General features: G+C 50.3%; 1 protein-coding gene across 2 annotated transcripts in view; it reads left to right on the forward strand.

Moving 5' to 3' along the window:
- The first annotated feature begins 2,487 nt into the window (after nt 1–2,487).
- Nucleotides 2,488–17,827, forward strand: part of Clptm1 (CLPTM1 regulator of GABA type A receptor forward trafficking) — a 31,685-nt gene continuing 16,345 nt past the window's right edge. Inside the window, exons 1-2 of one of the 2 annotated variants that reach the window (XM_020172973.2) lie at nt 2,488–2,679; nt 10,503–10,615. In XM_020172973.2, coding sequence (XP_020028562.2) covers nt 2,605–2,679; nt 10,503–10,615 — 188 coding nt within the window. In that variant the 5' untranslated portion in view covers nt 2,488–2,604. Of the gene's footprint in view, nt 2,680–2,878; nt 2,986–10,502; nt 10,616–17,827 lie in introns of those variants that run through there. The other variant, XM_020172974.2, reaches the window with a different exon arrangement.

Genomic DNA, 17,827 nt, shown 5'->3' on the forward strand with positions numbered 1-17,827 from the left:
GGACCATGTCACAATGAAGCCTGGTTAGGGCTGGCTTGCTGGAAAGTGGACACAGAGGGAGGCTATGGATTGAGCCCCTAGGTCAGAGTTGGGTGGTGGTTGTTGGAAGAGGGTATCTGACCTCTGAGAATTGCAGACTAAAGCATAGTGTGTGTAAGAGCCAGTTCAGACTCCATGATTTGAGGCCTGTGGATGGAAGGCGCTGGAGGCCTGAGGGTGCTCCTGGCCCCCTAAGCCCATGAATGGGGCTGTTGGTTTCTGAGACTCCGTGGCCTGGATTTCCCCTACTTTGTTTGGCATTACCCTCCAACCAGTCTTTCAACACTCTCGGGGCAATCTTCCCAGGTCCTGTGGTCAGGCAGCTGTGAGCCCAGTAGAAAACAGGGGCCCGTGCAGGGGCTGCGGGCAATGCCCCCAAATCCCCAGGGCCTGGGAAGAACTGAGTCTGCCAAGCCCAGTGGGTGACAGGGAGGGGGAGGCCCCGAGGGAACAATCCCTGCTCTGTCCACTTGTTTCCCACGGATTCAAGCCAAATCAAATCACTGGCCCAGGCCAGTTCCTGCTCCCAACCAATCTGGGTGTCATTCCCAGACTCCGCCTTTCTTTCTCAGACTCCCTTCAGGACCCCAGCATCCAGGTTCCCAGACACCTCTAAGAACTTAGCAATTCGGGCCGTAGACGCCTCCTCCATTTATGAGCCTGGTCCCAGACCATTTCTCCTCAGGACCTAGAAGATGGGGTCCCCAGTCCCCTTTTACCCTCAAAATCTAGAACCATAACCCCTGGTGGGTGTTGGGCGCCCCCTAGTGGAGGGCAGAGTGGCCCTATCCCAGGATCCACTTCAAAGTAAGAATGGAATTTATTTGATCACTCAACAGCAGGTTCCTTGCAAAACAGGAACCTGGATCCCAAAGGCATCTTGTGGAAGGTCACAGTCTAGATGAGTGCCTGGCAGTGCTCCAACAGTTGTGGCCCTGCAGTATAGGAGGCCAGAAGGGCCTTTTGTGACTAGAGTTGAGGAGCACAGGAAGATCAAAGTATAAGCTAGCTTCAAAGCGCCTCACTTGCCTGGGCTTTCTGTAGTCCTCTACCTAAATGTCAAGTGTTCATTTTTATTTTTATTAAATTAAATTAATTAATTTTGCAGTGCTGGGGCTTGAACTCAGGAGCCTACACCTTGAGCCACTCCACTAGCCCTTTTTTGGTATGGGTTTTTCCCAGATAGGGTCTCCAGAACTCTTTGCCAGGGCTGGCTTTAAACCTCGATGCTTCTGATTTCTGCCTCCTGAGTAGCTAGGGTTACAGGTGTGAGCCATCAGTGCCTGGCTTTTATTTTTGATTTGAACTTGGGGCTTTATACTTGCAAGGCTGGTGCTCTACCATTTGATCCATGCCTCCTCCAGTCCACTTTGTTCTGGTTATTTTGGAGATGGGGTCTTGAGAACTATATGCCTGGGCTGGCCTCAAAATGTGATCCTCCTGATCTCAGCCTCCCAAGTAGGTAGGTAAGATTACAGGCATGAGTTATCCTCATTACGCCAGCTATCATTTATTTTTATTTTTAGTGCTGGGGATGGAACCGAGGTCTTTGTGCAGGCTAAGCAAGTGCTCTACTACTACTTCCCCTAAAGTTTAAATGTTTTTAGATATTTACTTTTGGCAGTACTGGGGTTTGAACTCAGGGTTTCATGCTTGCTAGGCAGGTGCTCTACCACTTGAGCCACTCTATCACCTGCGCATACTGTTATAATCCCTAATTTATACAAGTTACAGAAACTCGAGATATGTCACCTATGACGGGTCATTCAGCTAGCCAGCAGTAGAATCCGGATTTGAACCCAAGTGAGACCTCCATCCAGTTCATTAGTAGAGGTTTAAGTCTCTGATTTTCTCCCCTCCAGACCTCCCTGACTCCGTCTGAGGCCATCCACAGCACGTGTCCAGACTTGGAGCTGTGGAGGACACATAGCTAATGAAAAATGGTTTTATTTATTTATTTTTGGTGGGACTGGGGTTTGAACTCAGGGCTTCGCGCTTGCAAAGCAGGCGCTCTACCATTGATCCAGACGTCCAGCCCATTTGGCTCTGGTTATTTTGCAGATGGGCTCTCGCAAACTATCTGTTCAGGCTGGCCTCAAGTGCGGAATTCTTAAGAGCGCAACAAGCCAAGATTTGCTGGAAAGCAAAGGCCGCAGTAGGAACGCGCAAGCGTACTAAACTAGGCTGCCCAAAAGCTTGGGGACGTGTGACAGGGTCCTATACTGAGCGGTGCCCGAGAGAACCCTGAAATAGGAACTCTGAGTGCACAGAAGGACTATAACTTCTGGTGACTTGATGGAGTAAAGGTCAGCTTAAGGAAGAGGCGTCAGAAAGCCAAAGAACCGGGTTAACGGCTTTCTCTGCGAGCCCAAGTACGGCGGCCGAGCAGCTTCTTTTACCACCGGAAGGGCGGGGCGTGGGCGGGGCCTTTACAGCGGTACGGGGGCCGGAAAAGCTCAAGAGTCATTGAATGAAAACGACTGGAAGATTCTGCAGGCTGAAGCCGGCAGGATGGCATAGACAACCCACATAACTGGAAAAGGCGGGCACATTTAACAGGGAGGAATGAACAGACCTTGTGGGAAGTGCGTATGCTGCCAAAGAAAGTCCCGGGACTTCGGAACCTGCAGTTTCAACGAGGTGAAAACAAATACGCTGCAAAACAACCTGGTGGGAGGGGAAGGGGGAGAGTATGGTGGCCAGATTAGTCCCTTCTTGGCCGGAAGTGGCTCTTCTGGAAGGCGTGGCTGAAGCGCTCTTGCCGGATACGGTGGCCGGGTGGTTCGGGCAAAGTGTGAAATCTCGCGCGATTGCTCTGGCGCCGTCGGGGACGGGGCGGGGCTGGCGGCGGGGGCGGGGACCCGGAGCGGGAAGATGGCGGCGGCGCAGGAGGCGGACGGGGCCGGCAGCGCCGTGGTGGCGGCCGGGGGAGGCGGCTCCGGTCAGGTACGGAGGCCGAGAGGGACCTGAGGGTATTCTTCCCCCGGCGGGGGGCCTTCCACAGGGCGTGTCCTGTCCCTTTTCTCGGAATCTGGTGCATTGGGGGCTCCTTGCCCAGAGGGACCTTGAATATCGGGCCCAGGCGGGGCTGGGTGGCTCGGGAGGCCGGACAGTGGCGGGAGCGGGACCCTGTTGCGCGCCTGGTTCCCTGCACGCTCGCGCCGGGCGGCCACCGGGCTCATTGCTCGAGCCGGGGAGACCGTGGCGCGGAGGGGCGCAGTCTGCTACCTAGGAGTCCTAGGTTCTGGACTCCGCGATCCCGGCCGTAAGACTGATCCTAGAGTGGTGTGGCGTTCAGGATCTCGGTCGCATAGCCTGCGACGTGGGCAATGGGTAATGGCGAGTCCTCTCGCTCCAGGGAAATCAGGTAGTTAATCGTGGGTGAAGGCATGGGTTACGGAGGCCGAAAGACCCATTTTACAGACAGGAATCCGAGTCATAGCGACACTAAGGCGCATGTAGAAGGTCACTCAGGTTAAGGTGGGCATCCATTTCTTGTGGAAGCTGACCCTGGGTGGTCCAGACTGGGATGGGGGTGCTTTTAGCCTGAACTGGTCCTTATAGTCACCATATGAGAATTGGTCCTTGGTACCGATGACTTCTGACCCATTACTGCCTAAGCTAAACTGAGACCCCCCACAAAGCGTACCAGTTCAGGAAGCCACCATTCAGGCATCTGGGGAATGGATGGAGTGACAGCAAGGTGCTGTCGACCCACCTACTGGGTTGTCGCTGACATGTGGGAGGCAGCTCAGGGGAGAGGAGTGCAGGCTGGGAGGGGGGGGGAGCATGGAGTTGACTCTGTGTGACTGTGTGACCTTGGGCAAGTTCCTGTCCTTCTTTGAGCCTCCATTTCTCCAGTGGCTAACAGAGGAGTTGGACAGGAGAGCCAGTCCTGGGTTGAACCACAAAGATGGCTCCAGCCATGCCTCTGCTGTCAGGGAAGTGGGAGAGGAGACAGCCATGTAAACAGAGTTACAGTCTTGGATGACAAGAGTGGTGATAAAAGTCTGGATCAGAGACTTGAGGAGCCCAGAGAGGCAAATACCATCACCTGGGGAGGAGAGGAGGATGTAAATTGTGTGACAGAGCCCAGCATATGTGACGTGGGTGGTCTGGACTGTTGAACTGCTGGTTGAGTTCCTGGCCCTGTGTCCAGGGGCTTTGTGGACTCTCTGAGAGCCTTTCCTCTAAGTTTCTGGTGTTACTGGTAGGGATGGCCCAGACCTTGCTCCTGACTGCCCTGAGGTGCCACACACCCAGATCCTCCCTGGGCCCCACTCTGCTTGAAAACTTCAATACTCAGCCTTTGGCCTTCAGGATAAAGTGCACATTTTTTTTTTCTTTTCTTTTTTTTTTTTTTTTTTTTTTTTGTTGGGACTGGGGTTTAAACTCAGGGCTTCACCCTTGTTAAGCAGGCACTCTATGGATTGAGCCACATGTCCAGCCCTCTTTTTTTTTTTTTTTTTTTTTAAGCAGATCAAGGCTTTGTAGAAGCTAACTTTTCTTCAGACTAGATAGGATTTCTCAAGCTGGCTAGTAGTGACATTTTTTGGACTGGATTATTCTTTCTTTATTTCTTTATGTTTTGGTGGGACTGGGGTTTGAACTCAGGGCTTCACACTTGCAAAGCAGGTGCTCTACCGCTTGAACCATACCTCCAGTCTGTTTTGCTCTGGTTATTTTGGAGATGGGGTCTCATGAACCATTTGCCCAAGCTGGCCTCAGGCTGCAATCCTCCTGATCTCAGCCTCTCAAATAGCTAGGATTACAGCTGTGAGCCACTGGTACCCAGCTGGACTGGGTCATTCTTGGTTGGGTGGCTACCCTGTGTTCTGTAGGACGTGTACCAGTACCCCTGGGCTCTACAAACTAGGTATCAGTAGCATATACACCCCTTCCTGTTTGTGACAACCAAAAATGGCCAAATGTGTCCTAGAGGGCAGAATCACCATGTGGGGAAAACAGTGCCTGGAAGAGACTTAGAACCTCCCTTATTTCCAGAGTGTACCTCAGATCTCTTGTTTTGGTTGCTTGAGACAGTATCTCAGTATGTAGCACAGGTTGATCTAGAACTCGTGATCTTCCTGCCTTAGCCTCCTGAGTGCTGGGATTAAAGGCATGCACCACCATGCCTGGCCTGCTTTGGTGACCTTTTCTACTTCTCAGATCTCAGATGGCTCCTCTCTGAAAGCCCTCTCTGTTCCTCTAGACAGGGTCAAGTGTCCGCTTGGGGCTCTCAGAGCCTTCTGGGGTCTTCTGCTCAAGCTTACCCATTGAGGATTGTCACTGTCTGTGGACAGGTGTCTGTCTCCTCTACTGGACTAGGAGCCTCAGGTGGACAGAGCCAGGACTGGTTTGGTCACCACTGTGTCTCTAGCCTTGCTCAGCTCAGAGGCTGGGCCAGGGTGGAATTCCTGAAGCGCATGGTGGACCCAGGCAAGCCATGAGGATGTGCTGCAGAGCTCCCTCGCGCTTGCCTAGCTCTTTCCTGCACAGCTGTTTCCCGGGCCCTTAGGACCTGTGCTTGAGAATCTGGTGCAAGATTAGACATGAAGATCCAAGGGCAGGGCTGTGTCTTAGTCTCTGCTGTGTCCACAACCCCTACCACCCTCTCCAGTCTCCTGTCACAGCAGGAAGTCAGACAGATCAGAGCCCCATCTTCATCATTCATTCCCTCAGTTGATCTGGACTGAGTGCTTACTGTGTGTTGGGGACAGTAAGCGGCCACACCCTCTTGGAACTCATGCTCCATGTGAGGATGAGGAGGGAGAAGCATGGACAGGACAGGGACGTAGGGTAACAAGATAAATAAACAATACACAGAGCCTCAGATGGCAGTAAGTGCCCTGGACAGAAGGAAAACTGGGGTGGGGCTGAAAAGTGAGGGTGGCTAGGTAGAGGGCTGTGGTGTAAATAGAATGGTCTGGGAGAGCTTCTCTAAGGTGACACTTGACCTGAAGTGAGGAAGGAGTCACAAGGACATGTGAAGGAAAAGCCTTTCGGGTAAAGGGAACCAACAGTGCAAAGGCCCTGGGATAGAAGATACTCGAAGGATGGCAGGTGGCTAATCAGTGTGGCCAGGGGGTTATAATGGGGGTTTGGGGAGGTGTGGCATACCAGGCTACAGTGAGGGCTTGACCTTGCTGCAAGGGAGATGGGCGCCCATGAGGGTTGCCTCTTTATTGAGGTATGGTTTATGCCGTCTGTTCATCCGTGTCAGCGGAGCGCGCGGAGACTTTGCCGCCCAAGACCACAGTTCCGCCTGAGAGAACAGCTGTCCCTCCGTGCAGTGTCCACAGAGCCGCCTCCGGGATCCTCTCCTCAGTACCAGACCTTGGATACTCACGTCCCTTACGTAAACTGGCGTCGTATTTGATGGCGCCTACCCAGAAGTCCTCATTACCTGCCTCGCGATATGTAACACCATGCAAATGCTGGGGTTTCACCTTCAGCCACTCCACCAACCCTTTTTTGTGAAGGAATTTTTCAAGATAGGGTCTCACATATTTGCTCTGGTTGTGTTCGAACTGTGATCCTCCTGATGTCTACTTCCTGAGCTAGGATTACAGGCGTGAGCCACAGCATCCGGCTTATTTAAAAATTTTTTTGGGGGGGGCAATACTGGGGTTTGAACTCAAGACCTTGAGCTTGCTAGGAGGTCTGTACAACTTGAGACCTAGCAGCCCCGTGTGTGGCAGCCTTGTGTGTGTTTTGTGTTTGTTTTTCCTGAACATTTTCAGTCCCCAGTGGGTTAAATCCTTGGGCACAGAACCCACGGACACAGAGGAGCAACTGAACGTCCCTGCCCTCTGCAAGTTCCCTCATTCCATTTTGCAGTCAGTATCTGCGCCCAGTCCTAGGAAGCCACCAAAGTGCTTTCTTTCTCTATAGTTTTGTCTTATCTAAAAATTCCTTTTTTTCTTTTCTTGCACAGTCCTGGGACTTGAACCCAGGTCCCTGCTTGCTAGGCAAGCTCTCTACCACTTGAGCCACTCTACCAGCCCTTTTGTTTGTATTTTGTTTTTGAGACAGGGACTCCCCAACTTTGCCCATCCTGGCCTGGATTTTGTGAACCTCCTGCCTCTGCCTCCTAAGTAGCTGGGATTACAGGCACACACCATCCTGCCTGGCTCTAAAAATTTCTTAAATGTGGAGCTAGACAACATGCAGTCTTGTGTCTGGTTTCTTTCTCTTGGAAAAAGATTCTGAGGCTGGTGTTAGGTGGTTCCCTTTTGTGGCTTAGCAGTATTCCTTGACACATCCCAGTTTGTCCATGTATTCATGAAGGACTTGGGTGGTGTGTGGTTTTGGCTGTTGTGAGTATTGTGATGAACATGATGTAGGAGCTGTTTCGTGGACTTGTCTTCCCTGTCTTCCTGTGTCTTGTACAGCTGCCAGGCTGGGTTGCTGATTTGAATGATAGGTGTAGGTTTAACCTGGTAACCGCCATGTGTTCCAGTGTCTCGTGCATGTGAGGCCACTGCTCTACACTGAACCACGCCCCAGCCCCAGTGGTACTGAGGTTTGAACTCAGGGCCTCACACTTGCTAGATAGGCCCTCTACCACTTGAACCACTCCACCAACCCTTTTTTGTGTTGGGTATTTCGAGATAGGATCTCATAAACTATTTGCCTAGGCTGACCTCAGACTGTGATCCTCCTGATCTCTGCCTCCTGAGTGGCTAGGATTACAGGTGTGAGCCACTGGCACCTGATCTGATATCCCTGTTTCTTCACATTCACCAGCACTGGGGATTGTCTATCTCCCCATGATGGCCATCTCAGTGAGTACACGGTGCCCCTCACTGTGAGTGGAGATTGCCTGTTGGAAGGGTTCCTAGCTAGACTCTTCATCATTAACAATGAGAGAAGTGACTGGGGTGTCAACCCCGTGGGGGTCCAAGTGCTGATCTGGCCTCCAACCTCTGTTTCTGACCCTGAGTCAACTCAGACCTGCTGATAACCATGAGCCCTTACCGCAAAGCTGGCCTCGAGGAGGGGGCACCGGCCTATCTAGCCTGGCAGCTTGACCCTCCCCCCTCCAACCCCACCCATCCGGTGCTTTTCTTTCTCATTAGAGCACCCTTCCTAGGCTCCCCATGTACCTACCTGTGTCCCAGCCCCAGGACCTCACCCAGAGTGCAGAGGCAGCTCGTCAGAGGCCCTCGACTATCCAGTCCATAGTTCCTGTCCTGTTGGCTCTCACTTCCCCCTGCTTGTTTCGCCACAGAGCCTTTTTTTTGGGCAGCACTGGGATTTGAACTCAGGGCCTTGAGGGTCTCATGCTTGAGCCACCAGTGCCTGCCTCACAGAGCCTTTTCTGATTAACATTTTTTGTTAACTTTTTTTGCTTTAAAATAGTTTATTGAAATCTTTGATAAAACCAGGGACTTGTTTAGTATTATTTTCTTAAGACAGGTCTCTCTATGTAGCCCAGGCTATCCTCAAACTCATCCTCATGCCTCAGCCTCCCAAGTGCTGGGATTACAGTTGTGCACCACCATGCCTGGCAAAACCTGATTGTTGTGTAAGACAAGGTGAACATTAAGTAAATGTGTACTTTCTCGTTTTATTATTTTTTACTTTTTGGTGGCACTGGGGTTTGAACTCAGGACCTCATGCTTGCTAGGCAGGCGCTCTAACACTTAAGCCGTTCCGCCAGCCTTTCTTTTGAGATGGAGTTTCGCTGTGTTGCCCATGCTGCTCTTGAACTCCTGGGCTGAAGCCGTCATCCTGCCCCAGAGCCCCGTGGAGGGAGGGATTGCAGACTCCCATCCCTGCATGGCCTTAACCTTTTGGTTTTTTTTTTTTTTTGGTTTTGTGAGAGGGCTCCCTGTTTAGCCCAGGCACTCCTGGGAGTCTGGATCGTCCTGCCTCAGCCTCCTGAGCACTGGGATTACAGGCATGTGCTGCCATGCCCGGCCCCCTTGAACATTTTTAATTATTCTGTTTACTGCTGTGCAGGTGTGTTTCCCTCCAGGCCCTGTGCTCTGGGTGGGCAGGGCCCTGAGCTGTGTGGCTTCTGCTGGTGCCACTTCCTAGTGCCTAGAGCATGGTAGTGTGCAGGAAATCGTTCTTTCAACACACGAAGGAAAGGTTTGCTGTGCAGTTTGTACCAGTGTATTCACAGCCTGGCCCTTAGGTCTGAGAAGAAGTGCTGCATCCAAGGTGTCAGAGCCGAGGCCTGTGGGACCACAGCTGAGGTCTTTCTCCCTCCAGAGCCACATCTCTGACCTTAGTGCTGCCGTGCATTTTGGGAAATTACAGGAAAGAGGTTTTACTGGTGATGGGGACAGGAGGTGACAAATGACACATTTAATAAACGCTGGCCTCAGCCATGGTGGCCCTGACTGGCAGCAGTGCCTTCATGTGTTTCCCAGGTACTTCTGTCTGGTGGGCAGATAAAAGACATGGAAGAGTAGGCTCAGGGCTGGGCAGCCGGGCCCCAGGAGCAGTGGGTGATAGTGGCCCTGGCAGTCCCTTGAGGAACTGTGAGGTGCTGTGTCTCTGGCTCATGCCCTACTCTGTGCTGCTCCTGGCTGGGGAGCACTCCCAGGCTGGCCTGGCCCCTAGCAGTCCTGACTTGTCTCTTAAAGTTGACAGGTGAGGGGACGGGGATGCCAGCAGGGTGCAAGGAAAGGGCCAGGCAGGATTTCCCCATATCCACAGCTGACTTTTCAGAGTTCTGCTTTAGAGCAAAGGTTCTTCCCCTGGCAGCTTCGCCACCCCGTTACTCTCTGTAGTTGTTGTCATCCTTGAGTGACCCACACAAGGTGGCAGAACCTCTCTGAAGCACCGTTTGCTCATCTGCTGGGAGGAGCCATGCAGAGCTCTAGCCTGGGTTTGTGTGTGAGGCTCCCTCGGTTGTGATTCTGTGTCTGGGTCACCTGCTAGACCAGCAGCCCCTGGAGGGCAGGGCTGGGCACACAGAGCTGTTTGCCCAGGGAAGGACCTTCAGATAGGCCCCCACCTCACACTGGCTCCTGCTCGGGGGCCCTTTTATTGTGGCCCCCAGTAGCCACTTTCTCCATCCCTGCTCCAGCCTCCAGAGCAGTAACAGCCTTTAGCCTCAGACCGACTGCCACATGCTGTGTACGCACCTGCCACAGCCCTGGTGCGCCAGCATGCTGTGATTTAGGTCTCAGCTCCCTGAGCCTCAGGCGGGACCAGGTGGTCACTCTGGGCTCCCTCAGCCCAGCCTGCCAACTGGGCCAACACTGTGTAGAGACAGTGTCTGCCTAGGGGATGTCGAGCCCCAGGAGGGTAGTCTGGGACAGTGTGGGGGGCACAGGTCAGCCCCAGTCTACACATGACAGAGCGCTGGGGGTGGGTTCCTTCTGGGAAAAGGAAGACCGAAGCCTTCCCAAGGTGCCCCTGTTTCTTGGCCCCACACGGGATGCCTAAAACCCCTGACGTCTCAGGTCCCTCTTTCTTCCTCACCTTTCCTTTGTCTGCCACAGGTGACCAGCAATGGCAGCATCGGGAGGGACCCGCCGGCCGAGACCCAGCCCCAGAACCCAGCACCCCAGCCAGCGCCCAACGCCTGGCAGGTCCTCAAAGGCGTCCTGTTCAGGTGAGTGGGAGAGTGTGAGGGGGAGGAGCCTGCTTGTTTGTTCTTGTGTGTAGAAGTTTTTGCTAGAGGTGGAACCAGTGCCTGATGCTTGCCAGGCAGGCGCTCTGCCACTGAGCCACACCCTAGCCCTTTAGCTCTTTACCTTTTTATTTTTATTTATTTGTTTAGTGGTTCTAGGGTTTGAACTCAGGGCCTTCATCTTGGGCCACTCCACCAGCCCCACCTTTTTCTTTTTTGGTCAAGGGTTTTTTTGAGATAGGGGCTTTCAAACTATTTGGGCTGGTTTCAAACGTTATCCTCCTGATCGCTGCCTCCTGAGTGGCTAGGATTACAGGTGTGAGCCACCAGTGCCTGGCTTTTTTTTTTGAGGCATGGTCTCCCTATGAAGGCCATGCTGGCCTCAATCCATAATCTTCCTACCTCAGCCTCCCAGTGCTGGGATTGTAAGTATGCACCACCACGCATAGTCATTTAGTAGTTTTTACTGTGCTAAAATTCAGAGTTGGTTTGCCAGGGTTGCTATAGCAATACGACGGACAACTGCAATGCAGCAACGCATTTCCTCACAGTTTTTGAGACTGGAACACCCAGATTAAGGTATCAGCAGGTGAATATCTCCTCAGGCCTCCCTCCTTGGCCTGCAGGTGGCTGTCTTCTGTGTCCTCACATAGTCTTCCTCTGTGCAGGCCTGTGTCGTGATCACTTAGAATGAAACCAATCAGAGTAGATTAGGACTGAATTTAACCTTACTTACTGATTTATTTATTTACTTATTCATTTATTTGAAGATGGTCTCACAATGCAGCCCAGGCTAGTCTTGAAACTGAAGATCCTCTGGGTATCAGTGGCTCATAGCACTAGAGTGGCTCAATGTGTAGGCCCTGAGTTCAAACTCCAGTACTGAACCCCAAGACCCTCCTGCCTCCGCCTCTTGAGAATGTTGGCATGCATCACCGTGCCCAGCTCATTTGTTTTTTTACCTCCTTATTCTTTTAATTAATTTATTTATTTATTTATTTATTTATTTTTGGCTATACTGGGGTTTGGACTCAGGGCCTCACGCTTGCTAAGCAGACAATACCACTTGAGCCATTCCACCAGCCCTTTTTTTTTGTGATGAGTTTTTCAAGAAAGACACTCAACTATTTGTACCTGCTGGCTTTGAGCCACGGTCCTGATCTCCGCCTCCCGGATAGGTACTATTACACGCGTGAGCCAGTGGCACCCCGCGACCTCCTCAGTTTTAAAAATGTTCTGTGCTGGGGATGAAACTCAGGGCCTCACGTGTGGCAGATGTGCTCCAGCACCAAGCCAAGCCACATCCCAGCCTCTTAGCCTGTTGATTAAAGGACACATGTCCCCACACAGTCCCTGAGCTCTTGAGGACTATTCTCAGTGTGAGAATCCTAGAGGCACAGCTCAACCCGCAACCTCATGACCCATGCCTAACAGAAAATATACCATTTTCACACTTTTTGTTGTTGCTTTGAGATAGTCTCACTATGTAGCCCAGACTAGCTTTGAACTCTTGATCCTCCTCCTCCTGCTTGTGCCTCCCCAGTCTAGGATTACAGGTGTGAGCAACCATGCTCAGATTAAATGTGATTTTGTTTTCTTCTATTTGTAAGCTAGGGATTAAATGAATAGAAATTTTTTTCTTTTTGTTTTTTCCTTTTTCCTGACAGTTGTTTATCACAATGGCAGGTATGATCCTCCTACTGTTGCCTCCTGAGTAGTTGGGATTACAGGTCTACACTGTCAAACCTGTTTTTGACAAGCTTAATGCTTGTAAAGTAGGTACTCTACCACTTGAGCCACACCTCCAGTCCAGAAATACATTCTTTATCCACTCATTTCCCCCAGTCAATTTTAATGTTCCAAAGTTTAATTAACAGAGCAGGGAATGTGATTTAAAAAAAAAACAAAAACACCATTTTAAGCATACGCTCCTGTGGCGTGAAGTATAGTCGCACTGCCATCACACTGGCCAGAACCTTTTCATCTTTGCAGACTGAAACACTGCAACCAGTAAGTACAAACTCCTTAGTCCCTCCTCCCCTGACTTTTTTTTTTTTTGTGGAACTGGGGTTTGAACTCAGGGCTTCACTCTTCCAAAGCAGGCACTCTATGGCTTGAGTCACACCTATAGTCCATTTTGCTCTGGTTATTTTGGAGATGGGGTGTTGACAACTATTTGCCCAGGCTGGCCTCAGACCTTGATCAGCCTCCCAAATATTTAGGGTTACAGGAGTGAGCCACCACTGGTGCCCTGCTAGACAGGGCTCCACCACTTGAGCCTTTCTACCAGCCCCGTCCCAAAATTTCTGAACCATCTTTTCATGCTCTGTCTCTGACCCTTTTCATTCTAGTGGCTTTTCAAGGGAATGGAATTGATGGTATTTCTCAGCTGTGGCTGGTGGCAGTGACCTTTTGCGTATGAGTTCATGTTCCCTTCCCTGGGGAAGGGATCCCAGGGCTGCTTCCTCAATGCTGACTTTCCTGAGCCCTAGGAGATGCTGTGTGTGAGTGGGAGACATCCCTGGCACTGGGTTTTGTCCTTGTCTGTCTAGATCCAGTGACAGTCCCCTTCTGTGTCCTGGACCTTTATCCACCTGCACAGTGGACTTTTTTTAAATTGTTCTTTTTAGACACGTGCTTTAGCAAAATGGCCACAAGTCCAGGCCATGCAGTCAGGCAGTCCACTTCCCCTTTCATTTTTGAGTCTCATGGTACAGGAGTGTACAACAGTCTTCTCCTCAGCTGGAGTGTCCATACCACACGTGGCCATGCCAGCGGCAAGGGAAGCTGGGGAATGAGCACCCCACTGATTACTAAGGAAAGGGGAGAAAGAGTGGCTTTGTGGGAGCAGTCGATAATCTTAGGCCAAACAATGGCTCACTTTCAGAGGTCCAGAGAATGGAGGTTCAAGACCAAAAGTTAGCAAGACCTCATCTCAACCAGCAAAAGCTGAGTGGTAGTGCATGCTTGTAATTCCATCTGAGGGGGTCATAGGTAGGAAGATCATAGTCCAAGGCCAGCCAGAGCAAAATAGTCAAGGACCTATCTGAAAAATAACAAAAACAAAAAAGGGTGAGGCATAGCTCAAGTGGTAGAGTGCCTGCCTACCAAGCATGAGGCCCTGAGTTCAAACCCCAGTACTGCCAAAAAAAAACCAAAAATCTCTCTTAGTAGATTTTCCCTTAAACTTATATGTGGTTAATATATAAAATAAAACAATTCATAAGAGTAAGACAAAAGTGTACGAGCTGGGATGTAGTCCAGCAGTAGAGCACATGCCAAAACCGGAGGCTGCTCAGGTCCCTTCTATAAAATCCCACAGAGTTTGCGCAGAATCTGCACACAGCCTCTATGTGCTTTAATACCACACTCTAACCAGCTGAGCTAACCGGCCACTGCATTCTGTGTACTTTAAATCACACCATACTTTGTACATGTTCAGAACAGACACTGCTTTTATTTTCAAAAGTTTTCAGTCCTGAGTCCGGCGCTGGTGACTCATGCCTATAATCCTAGCTACTAGGGAGGCTGAGATCAGGAGGATCATGGTTGAAGCCATCCCTGGGCAAATAGTTCATGAGACCCCCGTCTCCAAAAGAACCGGAGCAAAATGGACTAGAGGTATGGTTTAAGTGGTAGGGTGCCTGCTTCGCAAGTGTGAGGCCCTGAGTTCAAACCCCAGTCCCACCAAAAAAAAAAAAAGTTTTCAATCTGTTTGATTGAATCCATGGATGAGAAACCTGCCAATGTGGAGGGCTAACTATAAGGAAATTGGGGGTGACGATCCTATAAACACTTATCTTTGTTTTTTATTTATTTTTTTAATGGAGGTATATGGGATTGAACCCACAGCTTCGATTATGCTAATCAAGTGCTCTTACCGGCTGAGCCATACCCCCAGACTTTTTTATTTTTTAATTATTATTATTATTATATTTTTTTTAGCAGTACTGGATTTTGAACTAAGGGTCTTGGGCTTGCTAGGCAGGCACTCTACTAGTCCTTTTGTTTTTACTTTTCCTTTTTTTTTTTTTTTTTTGTGGTACTGGGGTTTGAACTCAGGGTCTACACCTTGAGCCACTCCACCAGCCTTTTTTTTGTGATGGGTTTTTTTTGAGATAGGATCTCAAGAACTATTTTTCCACACTGGCTTAGAACTGTAATCCTCCTGATCTCTGTCTCCTGAGTATCTAGGATTTCAGGCGTGAGTCTCTGGCACCTGGCTTTTAACTTTGCTTTTGAGACAGGGTCTTACTAACTGCCTAGTCTGGACTCAAACTTGGAGTCCTCCTGCTTCAGCCTCCTTAGTGTTTTGGGGGTGTTTTTGAGACAGGGCTTCCCTATGTAGCTTAGGCTGTCCTTGAACTTATGATCTTCCTGCCTCAGCTTCCCAAGTGCTGTGATTATAGGCATGCACCAGCATACACAGTTTTATATACTTTTGCAATTGACCCTAAGTAAGATTATGTAAGGATCCTCAGAGGAAGATGTGTTTAGGGGGAGAGGTTTTTTTTTTTTATCTTTTCTTTTTTGGTGTGGGATCGAACCCAGGGCCTCCAATATGCTAGGCGGAAGACATTTTTAATATAGAGAAAAATTAGGAGCAATTTGTACAGAGTAGCAGATTAAGCTGGGCGCCTGTAGCCTATAATCCTAGCTACTCAGGAAGCAGAGATCCGGGGGATTGTGGTTCAAGGCCATCCTGGGCCAAATAGCTCTTGAGATCCTATCTTGAAAATATCGAACACAGAAAAGGGCTGGTAGAGTGGCTCAAGTAGTAGAGCACCTGACTACCAAGCGTGAGGCCCTGACTTCAAACCCCAGTGCCACCAAATAAATAAATGGATAAATGGCAGATCACATGTCAACTAACAAAATCAGCAGGGGTCAAGTAACCTCAAATAGCATGGAAGAGCATGGGCTCCAACATCTCAACCTTGCCACTTGTGAGCTGTTGCCCGCTCAAATGACTACCCTTCTTGTGTCTCAATTTCCACTGCACAGATAGAAGTCCTATGATGTGAGTTTATGAGAATCCATGTCACCAGGGTATATGAATGACCTGGCCTAAGCTTAGACCATCTTGGCCATAACTGCTTTCTTGGTTGTTCAGTGTTGGAAAAAAAAAAAAAAAAAAAAAAAAAGAAAGAGTGGGGGAGGGAGGGAGGAAAGAAGAGAGAAAGAGAGAACTCTAGGCTGGGGATGTAGCTCAGTGGTAGAGCACTTGCCTGGCATGGAAGAGGCCCTGGACTCAATCCCAGCACAACAAAAAGGGAGAAGGGAGGAGGGGGAGGAAGGAGGTAAGGGAGTAAGTCTTAAGAGTCAGCTGAAACAACAGCCCATGGTGTCTGACATGTCACCCATCATGCTCTGGTGTGGGACACAGCCACTTGCCTGGGCCTGATGTCTTCCAGGAGTGCCACATAGGACGCCAGTGACCTACGTAGGACCAAAGCCGCCTCAACCTGGGTGTCATTCTTGCCAGGTGTGCCCCTGGCATTCCCTTGGAGCTGGGTCCCTGACCCCCTTGGGCCAGCCCCACGGGCACATAGGGATTCAGAACTTCCTGCGGCTCTGCGTGAAGATGGCCTTTGTCCTTGCCTGCAGAGTGTACACAGCCTGTTCTACACGCTCCCCTGCTCCTGGGTGTTTTTCATTAGTGCTATATCTGAGAAATCTTTCAGAGAGCTTTCACACCGCCTTGGGTGGCTCCTCGCCTGCCTTGGAGCCACTAGCACCAGATGACAGTGCAGGGTGTGAGGGGAGTGCTCCCTGCTCCTCCTTGTTTCTTTGGTTATTTTCCAGATAGGGTCTTGTGTTTTTACCTGCATAGCTGGGACCACAGGTGTATATCACCACGTCTGCCTTATTTTTTGAGATGGAGTCTTCATAACATTTTGCCTGTGTTGTCTTCAAACCTCGATCCTCCCAATCTCTGCCTCCTGAGTTACTGGCATTATAGACAGGCCTGAAACTCCAGATCCTCCTGTCTCAGCCTCCTGAGTGCTGGGATTATAGGGGTGCACATTTGCACTCCATGTGGGCAGGAGAATTTAATGTCTGTCTTGTTTGCTTACTCAAGTAAACTGACAAGTGCTAGGAATGTCACGTCTCCTGCAGGCCTGAGTGCATGGAGGAAGGGCCGTATCCACAAACCCTCCAAGAGGGTCCCCAAACGGTGATGGCCATAGCCACGTGTTCTCCAAAGGCCTGGAGATCTGGAGTCCCAGGGAGGATGGACTAGTCTGCCTTCCTTCTACTAGGGGCCGGAAGGTCAGTAGGATGGGGACTCCCAGGCCACTCATGGAGCAGGGCAGTGCTGCCTGTGGGCTCCCTGCTCTCTCCTGCTCTCTGGAGTATTTACTAAAACAAGAGTCTCAAGTGGTGGTATCAGGGTCCCCAGAGAGTGCCTTTCAGACCTTCACAGCCATGTGCATCAGGGACATCTTGGGGAGGCAGCAGATGGCTGAACACAGGGCCCTGGGACTTCAACAGGCCGAGGCAAGTCCCTGTGCCCGACCCTGCCCTGATCCATTAGGGCTTCTCATGGCACTTTGCTATTCCATAGGATTTTGTTTTCTTGTTTTTCGGTGCTCGGGATCAAACCCAAAGTCTTGAGCATGGTAGGCAAGCACACCACCACTGAGCTACACTCCCAGTCGTGCAACCAATAATAGCAAATGGTCCTAAAGGACTCATTGGGTACATGCCAGGCTCCATTCTGGTGATGTGTTGTGTGTGTAACATTTAATGCTTACAGATAGCCCTGTGAGGGGATGCTGATAGGACCCCTTTCACTGTTGAGGGAACAAAGGTTTAGAAAGGTTAAGAGTCTTGCCTGAGAGCTGTAATCCTTGCACTTGGGAGACTGAGGCAGGAAGATCATAAGTTTGAGGCCAGCCTGTGCTATGAAATGAAACAAATACTTAAAATAAGTATTTTGGCCTGGTGCTGGTGGCTGACACCTATAATCCTAGTTATTCAGGAGGTAGAGATCAGGAGGCTTGAGGTTCAAAGCCAGTTGGGCAAGTAGTTCATGAGACCCTATCTCAAAAAAAAACCCATCACAAAAAAAGGCTGGAGGAGTGACTCAAGGTGTAGGCCCTGAGTTCAAGTCCCAGTAAAAAAAACAAAAAAAGGATTTTTGATTTCAGCTTTTTTTCTTCTTTTAATAGTTGCACAGACATAATGACA

The sequence above is a fragment of the Castor canadensis genome, chromosome 16, assembly GCF_047511655.1.
Source record: "Castor canadensis chromosome 16, mCasCan1.hap1v2, whole genome shotgun sequence".
Taxonomy (NCBI): Eukaryota; Metazoa; Chordata; class Mammalia; order Rodentia; family Castoridae; genus Castor; species Castor canadensis.